Source organism: Diachasma alloeum, unplaced genomic scaffold (genome assembly GCF_001412515.2).
Source record: "Diachasma alloeum isolate Michigan unplaced genomic scaffold, Dall2.0 Dall_scaffold_00195, whole genome shotgun sequence".
Classification (NCBI taxonomy): domain Eukaryota; kingdom Metazoa; phylum Arthropoda; class Insecta; order Hymenoptera; family Braconidae; genus Diachasma; species Diachasma alloeum.
The window spans coordinates 1498896-1511439 of record NW_021680360.1 but is presented as its reverse complement, the minus strand read 5'-3'; the positions used below and the strand labels follow the sequence as shown (position 1 = coordinate 1511439).

The 12544-nt window shown below is 33.1% G+C and overlaps 1 protein-coding gene across 1 annotated transcript in view; it reads left to right on the top strand.

Moving 5' to 3' along the window:
* LOC107048648 (probable nuclear hormone receptor HR3) overlaps positions 1-12544 on the top strand; it is a 107901-nt gene that overhangs the window by 92568 nt on the left and 2789 nt on the right. The window contains exons 3-6 of the mRNA XM_015271940.1: positions 4182-4347; positions 5816-6036; positions 8487-8804; positions 11176-11448. Of these exons, the coding sequence (XP_015127426.1) occupies positions 4182-4347; positions 5816-6036; positions 8487-8804; positions 11176-11448 (978 nt within the window). The remainder of the gene's footprint in view (positions 1-4181; positions 4348-5815; positions 6037-8486; positions 8805-11175; positions 11449-12544) is intronic.

Here is a 12544-nt window from a genome sequence, read left to right as displayed (position 1 = left end):
ACTTTGGCTATTTTTTCTTTAGTCAAATGCTTTTCAACTTTTGAACTCGAGTATCAGAGCTTTCATTTGACCTCCATTTGAGCCTGAATTTCCGGACATTTTACAATGATTTTATTATTTATACTTCGCAGGTCTGAATTTGAATCTCGATGTTGAACCGTTAGAAAACATTTTAACAATCTGAAATAAAAATTCGCAAGTTTATTTTTGAAGGAAGATCCATAAAATAGTTGAAAAATTGCAAGTTTTGAAAATTACGAGCATTTTCTGTAAATAATTTTTATGTCACACCGTACTATAAGTCAAGTATAAAACTCCACTATCGCACGATGTAACATAAAATAGTATAGACCACTCGGGCATAAATTTCGTTTTCAACGAATGTGAGTACAGACCTCGCCTTCGGATCGGCATGTAAACTTCACATTCGTCGAAACCGACATTCATGCCCTTGTGGTCTAATATACTAATAAACAATCAAGTCTCCACCATAAAAATCATTTGTTAGAAATCGTAACAAATGTATTAATATTCAGAATTTTACCAGAAATCGATTTCATGTCCAAAAAATGAGGTTTTCAAAAGTTTAAACAATTTCAATTATTGATTTATTTATAAACAATGAATGATTGAAAAAATAATAATTTTCTGGTAAATGTAGTTTGAATGGAGCCGATTTTTTCAAATTTTTCTCACGCAATTTAATTGACAAATTTGATGGTCGAAAATGGTTGAATCTATAGTGTGGTCTATCCCAAACTGTAAAAGATACTTGAATATTCTATTTCCCCTTCGAATTGTTCAGTTTGTCCGTACGGAACTGAGTACAACCGGAGTAACAATAATTCTCGCCCAAAGTAGCACATCAACTCCGCACGTTTATATGCACCATTGATTTTTCATGTCTCGCCTGCGGGCGCCTCTGTCACTCTAACAGTGACGTTGCACCCCAAAATCTTGTTTTCATTTCTGACGTTTTGTTTTCCAGCCGATCGATTCCACCCCACCACCGATAATTTTACTGTTTGTATTCCTCCGCCCACATTGAGCCTCGCTGGATAAAATCGAGTCCAGTAAATTGGGAAGTAATAGATTTTAAATGGTGAGGGGCATTATCGATGCTTGATTGTTTTCGTCTCATTAGAGGGCTTTGTTCGGAGTCTGTTCCTTCATCAATTTTCTTTACCGCTTTCAACCCCCCCACCGCCGGCACTCCAAGACTTTTGTTTCGACTAATTGCAGCTTCCTCATTCCTTAGTTATTGACCTTCCCTTAAGGATGAGTCTTTCTGAGTTTTTAGTGCCTTTGGGCTGTTACAACTGTGAAGTGGAGAGACTTTAATTGAGAGGAATCTGGTGTGAAGTGGCGGAACGAGATAAATCGACTCAGTTTTTTATGTATAACTTTGAATCTGAGGGAGATGGGAATTTTCATGGGGATTTTATTTTTTTATGAGAATCATTGATTCTTCTTATTGAAAGTGCGTAGACAAATAAAAAAAATCAGGCTTGGACAGCGTTTGAATTACATTTTTTAAGTATTTTAAGTAATTAATTTTTATGCATACTATTAAATCTGGGGGAGAGGGAAATTTTCATGGGGATTTTATTTTTTTTATGAGAATCGTCGATTCTTTTTATTAAAAGTGCGTGGGCAAATAAAAAAAATCAGGCCTGGACAGCGTTTGAATTACATTTTTTAAGTATTTTAAGTAAATAATTTTTATACATACTATTAAATCTGGGGGAGATGGGAATTTTCATGGGGACTTTATTTTTTTTATGAGAATCGTCGATTCTTTTTATTAAAAGTGCGTGGGCAAATAAAAAAAATCAGGCCTGGACAGTATTTGAATTACATTTTTTAAGTATTTTAAGTAAATAATTTTTATGCATACTATTAAATCTGGGGGAGATGGGAATTTTCATGGGGACTTTATTTTTTTTATGAGAATCGTCGATTCTTTTTATTAAAAGTGCGTGGGCAAATAAAAAAAAACAGGCCTGGACAGCGTTTGAATTGCATTTTTTAAGTATTTTAAGTAATTAATTTTTATGTATAATATTAAATCTGGCGGAGAGAGGAATTTTCATGGAGATTTTATTTTTTTTATGAGAATCATCGATTCTTCTTATTGAAAGTGCGTAGACAAATAAAAAAAATCAGGCTTGGACAGCGTTTGAATTAGATTTTTTAAGTATTTTAAATAATTAATTTTTATGCATACTATTAAATCTGGGGGAGAGGGGAATTTCCATGGGGATTTTATTTTTTTTATGAGAATCATCGATTCTTCTTATTGAAAGTGCGTGGGCAAATAAAAAAAATCAGGCATGGACAGCGTTTGAATTGCATTTTTTAAGTATTTTAAGTAATTAATTTTTATGTATAATATTAAATCTGGCGGAGAGGGGAATTTTCATGGAGATTTTATTTTTTTTATGAGAATCATCGATTCTTCTTATTGAAAGTGCGTGGGCAAATAAAAAAAATCAGGCATGGACAGCGTTTGAATTACATTTTTTAAGTATTTTAAGTAAATAATTTTTATGCATACTATTAAATCTGGGGGAGATGGGAATTTTCATGGGGATTTTATTTTTTTTATGAGAATCATCGATTCTTTTTATTGAAAGTACGTGGGAGAAATTAAAAAAAAATTAGACAGAGACATCATCTGAGTTACATTTTTAACGTATTAGTTGTTTCCACACATTTCTTATTTATTAACAAATAATGAAAATTGCTTGAACTTCCGAAAACTTGATTGCTTTGCCAGCAAACCGATTCCTGGGAGCAATTTGAATATGAATAAATCACTAACGAGCTTGGAAAAATGATTTCTACAGTAGGAAATTTATTATTTAATAATTGCTATGGGAAGCTCCAAGTTTCCAACAACAGCAGCTCTCAATTACTTTATGAATCTACCTGAAACAATGGATTTCTTAATTTTATCTCTCTAATAGTTTCAAAAAGGAAATCAAATATTCATTGCGACATTTTCCGTAAGTGCGAAGTTGGATTTGAGAGAAAAATTGGTGTTCGACTACAATTTTTAAAAAGAGTTTTAGCAAGAGACAAAAATAGAGCTAGAAAATTTTTTTTGGGCCGTGTGACGAACGATATTTGTCCGAATTCGAAAGAGATAGACTGACATTCAGATTCATTTTTCATTACAGTTGAATATTTTTTAATTGACATATGAAGAAATTTCATACACTGTTGAAAAATTTTATCTGAAATTTCCGGCACACTTTTGGAAATTTCAAGGAATTTTGTCATTAAAAATTCAGAATTTCGTGAAAAAATTCAAGAGAACTATAAATTTCAGTTCCATTTTTCTCTGAAAATAAATAGAAAACTAGAAAATTCCGGTAAATATATTTTTAAATGTTCCGGACAGTGACACTGAATACGATTTGGGGGAAAAAAATCATGAAATGTCAGATTTCGCTGGAAATTCAATGAAATTTGGCACTGCATCCTCATATTAGATTACAAATTCAAATAAACTAAGGAATTCTCATCTTTATGCTGCTTAAAATGCTGGAATTTAACTGAATTTTCAGTGAAACCTGAAATTTCATGATTTTTCCCCCTAAAATGGATTCAGTGTCACTGTCCTGAAAATTAGTAGTCAACTGTCCATAAAATTTCATATTTTTTTCTAACACTGTAATTACCTGTTTTGTGGGGTAGAAGGAAATCCATAAAAAAGATTCTGATGAAAATTCTTATCCCCTTTAGATTTACGAGACGAGAAAATAAGGAGAAAGTCAGTTGTGAAGAAAATTGAGTTATCTTGTTTCACCACTTCACTGCGGAAATCATCTCAACTGATAAGAATTGTCAAGAGGAAAATTGTGTTTTTCTTCTCGCCGTTTTACGATTCAAGTCGTTGATTTATGATCACAAATTGGTGATAAATAACAGTAGTTCATTCGGATAATAAATAAAACATTCGTTTGTTTGCGAAAGAACCACTGCAATTGCGTGCGGTATATTCTCCAATGTCTTTGAAAGTTGTGAGTTTGGAGGAATTTATTAAGAGGATCATCAAATTATCTACAACAATAGACTTTTGGAATTTTTTCGATCTGGACCTTCGGCTTAAGCCTTTTATACAATAATTTATGAGAGAATGGGGGATTAATTACCCGAATTTTTTAATGTTTCAGCCGTTAAATTCGGTCGCATGTCGAAAAAGCAGCGTGAGAAAGTGGAGGACGAAGTGAGATTCCACAGGGCGCAAATGAGAGCGCAATCTGAGACAGCGCCAGACAGCAGTGTATTTGAGCATCAGACTCCGAGCAGTTCGGATCAGCATCACTCCTACAACGGCGGGTCAGTCTCCCCAAAAAAATCTATAATTAACAAATTCCTGACATCCATGAGAGCCGTCAGAAGCATGAAATTAAAAAAAAAACAAAAAAAATTTGCAAAGTGTATGCAAATAATTTAATTCGATAAAACTAGACGAGTCAACTCAACTTGGAGATCAGTTTTTGAATTTAATTTAATTCATTAATTCAGAATTTAATTCAATTAATTAATTCAGAATTTAATTAAATTAATGAGTTCAGAATTTAATTCAATTCATTAAATATTCAGTGAGGATTCCTGATTCAGTTGATTGACAAGACTTATTAATTTTTTTCAAAGACAGCTTTTGATGATTTTTCCAATCTATAAGAGATGAAATTTTTTTTTATAAAAATTTTCTTGTAGTAGTGTGATTTTGAAACAAGCCTTTTCTGAAGATTTCGTTAGTTCTTTTTAATTCGAAAATATTTACCAAAGGGAATTTCTTCAGTGATCCACTACTAAACTTTTTTTAATCTTAAGAATTTTCGAAATTTCCCTCAGAATCTTTTAGTAGGTCTAACTATACAACTAAAATTCTTATGGAAATTGTCCCGTGTCTTCCAGATTGGAACATATCCATTAGGACTTAATCCTGAAGTTTCGAATATTCTGTTTTACATTTCAATAGCGAAGTGGTCAAACGGTTTAAGTCGATTTTTGCTATTGGCCAGTTTTCAGTAAATATCTCGAAATCTAAGAGGGGTAGCAAAATTTTTCTCATAACCTTTTTAATAGCACTCAGTTCGCTCTACAAAAAAGTTATTATGAAAATTTCGCTATCTCCCTTAAATTTTGAAATATTTCTGGAAAACTCAACTAAAGACAAAATTGACTTAAACCGTTTGACCACTTCGCTACTGATTTGATACAATGTTTTTTTCATTGGCGAAATATTTTCCACTCTTGCGTGAATTTATTCGTCTTTGAGAAAGTTCAACTAGAACTCAAGTAGAAAACACAAGACTTCTAGTAAAAATTACTATTTTTTCGTGAAATCTTTATTAAAACCATTAGAATTCTAATCAACCTTAATGCATTTTTACTAGAATTCCGGTACAATGTCACCAGAGTTCAATACAATTATTAGAGAGTGCGGCAAAATGAATATTTTGGGCTTGATTTTTTCAGAGTTGATAACTTTGGAACAAACTTATCAATTCAGCTCAGTCTAGGCTCATTACAAAAGAAAGTAATTATCGTTTCCATTGAAAAAAAATTATTTCATTTCATTGACAGCTGAATCACTCCGTAAAATTTCAAAAAAAAATTCAAAAGAGTCTCTACTTGCCTCTAAGTAAATGGAATTCATGGGAAAATGGAATAAAGAACTGCATGACTTCATATCATCATCAAAATCTCGTATCCACCACACCACAAAAAATCATTCGAACGCGATTCTTTTAATTTTGTATGCCCCGTTTTCTCTCTACCCTCTCAAAATATTTAGCTACACGTACAGTGGAAGTGAGTACGCATCGCCGGGTCCAGGAACGGGCGGCTCTGGATACTACAATCATCAGGCAATGACTAGCTACGAGTTGAGTGCGGACTACGTCGACAGTACAACGACATACGATCCACGACCAACTCCAGCCCAGGTCGATCCACTCACCCCCGACACAGCGTCAATAGGAGCTGCCGGGGTTCTACCTAACATGGTCACCACAGGTAAACAAGAAATAATCCCCGGAATTCGATGGCGCGTTGTCTGACTCAAGCCGAAATAGTATATTTCGTAACGAGTGCAAAAAAGTGTTTTTGGCGAGTGGGAGGTTTATATCACGAGCCGAAGGCGAGTGATATAATCCCACGAGCTAAAAAACATTTTTTCACGAGTTACGAACAATATTTTTCATCACAATGTGGCGGAAATTGGACTTTTAGGCACGCGGAGCGTGCCGAAAAGTTCACTTTTCGTCACAGCGTGATGAAAATGATCTTTTACTACGCGAAGAGAAATTCTTTAAAAAAATTCTCGTGTCACGCAAATGATGATTGTTAACAAATTATGGATGAAATTTCCGGTACACTTCTTAGAAATTTTTATATTATATTATAATTTATTTATTATTATATATTATACTATTCATTATTCTTATTATATATAATAACATAATAATAAATAATATAATAATAAATAATATAGTGTATATTATTTATTATTATTTTATTAAAATTTATTATAATATAATATAAATATTTATTATTTGTTTTACAATAATGATAATAATAATAATAAATGTTACATGAAATTAACAGAAATCGAAGTCTGATAAATATAGAATATAAAACAATATAGTTCAACATATAAAGAGAAAAGTAAAATGCAAGTGATATTGACAAAAAGCTCATTACTTTTTCCATCTCACGTATTAGATTTTTACAATTGGGGAAGATTGAACAATGAAAACAATAAATAGTCGAAAGGGAATAACAATATGTAATACTTTAAACATGAAATTTCGGAATATGCAGTGTTTAGATTTATTCGATTATAGTTTCACTGAAATTTTTTAGAAATTTCGTCATTGATTAATTTAACATTGAAATTATATGAAAATTTCATTAGAAACTTAATTTTTATTCAATTATTGCATGAAAATGAATAGAAGTCGCTAGAATTCGGTTGAATGTATTCTTAAATTTTCTAATAATTTAAAATTCAGTAATTTCGTACGGAATGTTCATGTTTTCATAGAAACTTTGAGAATATTTAGGAATACTCGTTCCCACTGCTTAAAAATCGGAATTTCATTGAATTTTCAATTAAATCTGAAATTTCATGATTTTTTTTCCCCAGAAATTGAATTTAACTTCACTCTCCTGCAAATTATTTGTCAACTGTTCTTAAAATTGCAATTCTTTTCTAACAGTGTGAAAATTTCTAGCAATTTCTGTAAAAATTTCCCATGAATACGAGAAAAATTCACGTGCCGCCCAATCAAATTTCCAGTACCAGTACTAGAATTTTTCTAAAAAATTCCTCTCCATGTATTTAATATTGATAAGTCACTTAGTAGATGAACGTATTGTTAATTGAATAATAGAGTGGCCGAGGTGGATAGGAATTGACTTCGCCAGAGAAACAAGTAATTCAATTAATGAATAAATAGATGAAGTGGAATTGAATAAAAACTTGCGGAGTGAAGTGGTGAAAACCTAACGAATGAAGTTTAAAATTTTTGGTTTTGTCCATTTATTTCGGGAACCCCACACGGTCACCACAGCTGAATAAGAAATAATCCCCAGAATTCGGCGGAGAGTTGTCTGACCAAGCCGCAAATATTTTTTTTACTACTTCATATTGATAAGTCCGTTGGTTGATGAACATGAATGGTTGGAGTCATTAAATATTAGGTACTACGTGGCGGATGAGAATTGACTTCGCCAGAGAAACAAGTAATTTACTTAATGCATGAATAAGTCGAGTGATATTGAGAAAAAAATTCTGGGGTGAAGTGGCGAGACCTAATGAATTAATTATGCATTTATTCTGGAAACGAGTAGTTTCAGGGACAATTTCAAGAGATTTTCTTAGACCATTTTTTTCCAATTTTATTCCTAGCGAAATAGAAAATTTTAAAAAACGATGGGTCGAAGTAAAACGTTTGTTATTGACTTAAAATGAAAATATCTCTGTTTATAAACAAAGATATCAATAATTTAAGTGAATCACGAACGTTGCACTTTGCCTCATCTCTCCTAATAAACTGAATTTTACAAAATTATTAATTATGTTCGTATCTCAGAACCGAAGGATGTTTGGGGAAAATCTCTAAGAAGCTTCTCTTCAAGTGATTAAATTTTGTACAAAAAATATCTCGCGACATTTCCACCTAAACTTTTTCCTCCCGAAATAATTTTCTGTTTTTTTTTTTGGGGGGGGGGGGGGTCAAAAAATTGTCCAAAATTGTCTAGAATTGTCCAACAATTTGCTTGTAAGCGTAAACATGAAATTTGAACAACCCCTACCTTTACACTAAATAAAAAATCCAAAATTCGTTATGCTCCACCACCTCACTCCCGAACGACTCACAAAAAAAACCGAGAGAAACCCCAAAAATGATGAACACTCTGTGGACAAAAAACTCACCAAATGTCCCATTGATCGCAAATAGGAAAATCACTGACCGCATCGACAACCGGAAGCGGTACGGGTGGTAGTTCAGGTGGTGGTACTAATAATACTAGTAACAATAATGGGGGTAGCAATGGAAACGGGAGCAATGGTGGTGGTACAGCGAGCGGTGGTTCACTGAGTGGTGGTGGAATTGTCGCTGTCAAACAAGAGACCACGGTTGAGCTTGCCAGCCTTGGTCATGGCTCTTACACGATGGTTGACTCGACAACGTTCATCAGTGGCCAACAGCAAAGGCCCGACAATCCACCGGAGGACGACGAAGTCCCTAATCTGCCCAGTATGTCCCATACGAGATGTGAGACTTGTTTTTTTTTTGTGTCCCCCCATTTCTATTTTTTTTCACTCGTCTCATGGTAATTCGTTAATGCACGTTGCATGTCACCAAAAATCTGTCGTCCTCGATGAATTGTTTCACGTATTTTTCATCTTTTTGAAGTGGGAGAACTCGAATGAACGATTTTATTCATGATTTGAAACGAAAAAATATTCATCAATTGATTCAACCACATATTTTGCTTCAGATTTCATCCAATTGTTCTGATTAACATTTGAAATGAAAAAAAATTGATGAAACGATTTAATTATTTATTGAAATGAATTGATTTGTATTTTTGTGCAATTACCTACTTTGAAAAACAAATATCCTTTGCTTTAATTCATGATTCTTGAGAACGATTGATGTTAAGGGGAAATATTGTGAATGCTTTAAGGCAATTGAATATTCTACAACGTACGTTTCATGACTTTGCCTCTTAAATTCATCAATTCAAGATGATTCAATTATCAACTAGATGAATTAAATCGACTTCTGCACGAGTTTTTCCCACTCCAATCCACAATTACTTAATTATCTCGATGGAAGTGTCTAGTGCACTGACAGAAAAAATGAATTTTATCAAGAGAATTTTATTGGAAACAACTATCATTTGGTTGTTAATTTTCAGATAAACATAATTTCATAGCGAATACCAGTTATATCTTTTTGAGGTACCTTTGATTGGGAGAAATCGAACTTCTCTACAATTGAAGTTCCTTTTATTTGTCGCAATAATGAGAGTATTTGATTTCTTTCTAGCCAAAAGTTTGCCAACTCCAGAAATTCATTGATTTACTCAAAAATCAAAATTGTTCTCATGACTAAATACGTTGTTATCTTAATCAACACGATCATACGTTGATTCAAGTAAATTATAATTGATGTGAGCATTTCGTATGTCGAATCAGGATGAATATTGTTACGCGGAAAAAGCTTTGAGATTGTAGTAAGATGTCGTTGAGTTGAAAGAAGTTTATATTTCTTGACTAAAAAAAATCGCATTAGTTTACAATAACAGAATCACAGATTACTGCAATTCTACACAAACTTGGATATCACAAATTTCGTTCAATGTTATGTACGGAAAGCTCAATTCAGTAGCGAAGCGGTAAACCGGTTTAAATCGACTTAACTCTTCGGTAAGTTTTCCAGGAATATCTCCGAATCTAAGAAAAATGACGGAATTTTCATCATAACCTTTTTATTAGCTCTCAATTCGCTCTACAAAAAAGGTTATTACAAAAAAATGGCTATCTCCCTTAGGTTCCGACATATTCGTTAAAAACTGACCATTAGTCGAAATTAACTTAAACCGGTTTACCGCTTCGCTACTGAATTTAAACATCGGCTTCATTCGAGAAAACAACATTCAACTCANTCGCTCTACAAAAAAGGTTATTACAAAAAAATGGCTATCTCCCTTAGGTTCCGACATATTCGTTAAAAACTGAGCATTAGTCGAAATTAACTTAAACCGGTTTACCGCCTCGCTACTGAATTTAAACATCGGCTTCATTCGAGAAAACAACATTCAACTCATTCCTCAATGTAATCATCTCCTAGCTACGAATTTTTGATCAATTCATGAAAGTAGAAAATTTCTCGACTGGAGATTATATTAGGTTAAAAAAAATAGAACTTTTCCATTTTTGTGGTGAATACATGTGACTTGACGCCAAAGACTGTTTTATTTGATTCAAGTAAATGTATCTCAAGAAGAAATAATTGATATTCACCGTAAGCTCTTGCTTATTTGAAATTGATTCGAGTATATAATACTTGTTCCAAGGAAGAAACATCTCAATCAAAATAATTTATTCTATCAGTGTGAAATGTAAAGAGGTCGGTTTTGTAGCTGAAAAAATTCCCTACAGAAAAAGTCCTCTGACATTTTACCTAAAAATTCTTCATTATCAAGATAATTTAACAATCGTCGTGATGAGATGAGTCCACTGATTACGTTATAGCACTTAATCACCCAAAATCTCTCCTCCAAAATGGGTGTTCTCACATCCCATTTTAAATAGTCGTTCTTTATGTCTTTGTGTGGAATAAAAACGTCTCTGTCAAATATTGTACACGCATGACTCAATTTGCGGTAGATGCACGACGAATTCTTTTCTCCAAAGTATTTTGTATTCAACAGTTTACGATTTATTTTCCTCTTCCGGTTATCGTCCGCGGTTTAAGTTGTGTAGATCGATGTGGATAAATAGTGTCAGACTGTATTTTTTGCGGTATCTCTTCGCCAATGGGCAACCGCAATAGAGACATTCACACGATAGCCGGCATGACAATGGTAATTACTAACAGGAGGTCTTTTTTTTATTCTCAATTTTGGAAATAACAGATCCGGCAGATCTCACTGGGATGCTCGTCCAGACACTGGCGGCCGCTCACAAGAAGACATTGCTGGTCAGTACGGAGGAGATACAGGAGGCCTTTCGCACGCCTCATGACTTCACAAAGTTGATCTTTTATAAGAATATGGCGCATGAACAACTTTGGTACGACTGTGCACAGAAATTGACGAATGTCATTCAGGCGATCATTGAATTCGCCAAGATGGTCCCTGGGTTTATGAAACTCACGCAGGACGACCAGATTGTTCTACTCAAGGCCGGTAAGTATGAGTGAACATTTGGCTTTTTGTATGGAATCAATATAGGCTGCATGAGATCAATATGTGTCATCATTTTTAAAATTCCAATTCCCCTGATTTTCACGTTCTACAACAACAAATCTTTGAAGTCGGATGTGAATAGCTTCATTTACTTGAGCAATAGTTATAGCATCATGAAATTCAATTTTTGGCTAAAAATTCCCATCTGTATGAGAAAATTAGTCTTAATCAAATAATTCGCTGGCCAATTTGAAGGTAATTTAATATATTTTCACCTGGGCGTAAGAAATCTCCACAGATTTGAACAGAAACCGCACATATCTCGTCATTAGACGGAGAAACATGGAAATTTTCACAACTTGACATGCTAAAATCGCTATATTATCGGTTATAACAATTGATCTTCTGGATGGAGTAGGTAATATGGGGTCTTAATTTGAAGAACTCGATGAGACCTTGAAATTGACATATGATCTATCCCCGCTGGTCAAGTCTAAAGCCTCGATAAGCGATAAAAAATTTTTACACTTCATAGAGATGATAGGCCGATTTCTAAGCAAGTTTCATTATTTATTAATGAGAAGATAATGTTTAAGAAAATATAAATATTTTGCAAAATTTATTCATTTATTATTTTGTATATTTTGGGAGATACTAATTAGGCATGATTTTTTCCATTTTTACTCATGAAATTTATCTGAAAAAATCGAAAATTGAAAATATAAAAAAATATCGAAAGGGTAGAACTACTTCAGATATATAAATACTTAGATATTGAGGTCCTGAATAATTTGAGAAGACAAAAATATCAATTAAAAGCCCCAAGGTTCTCATTTTTAAAAACCAAGAGTTCTAAATTCCAAGAGTGCCTCAAAATAAAAGCCAATATACCTTAATTTAACTACATTTGATACCGGATTTCAGCCAAAACTACTGAAAACTAGCACTTTTTCTCTGATTTTTACAGAAAAGTTTTTTAGAATGAGTTCAAATTTTCCAAAAATCCAAAACCCCCTAAATTTCAATTTCAATTTTTACCCCCTAAATTTCAATAACACAAGATTCTGAAATCGAGAGATGAAAACTAGATTATTTT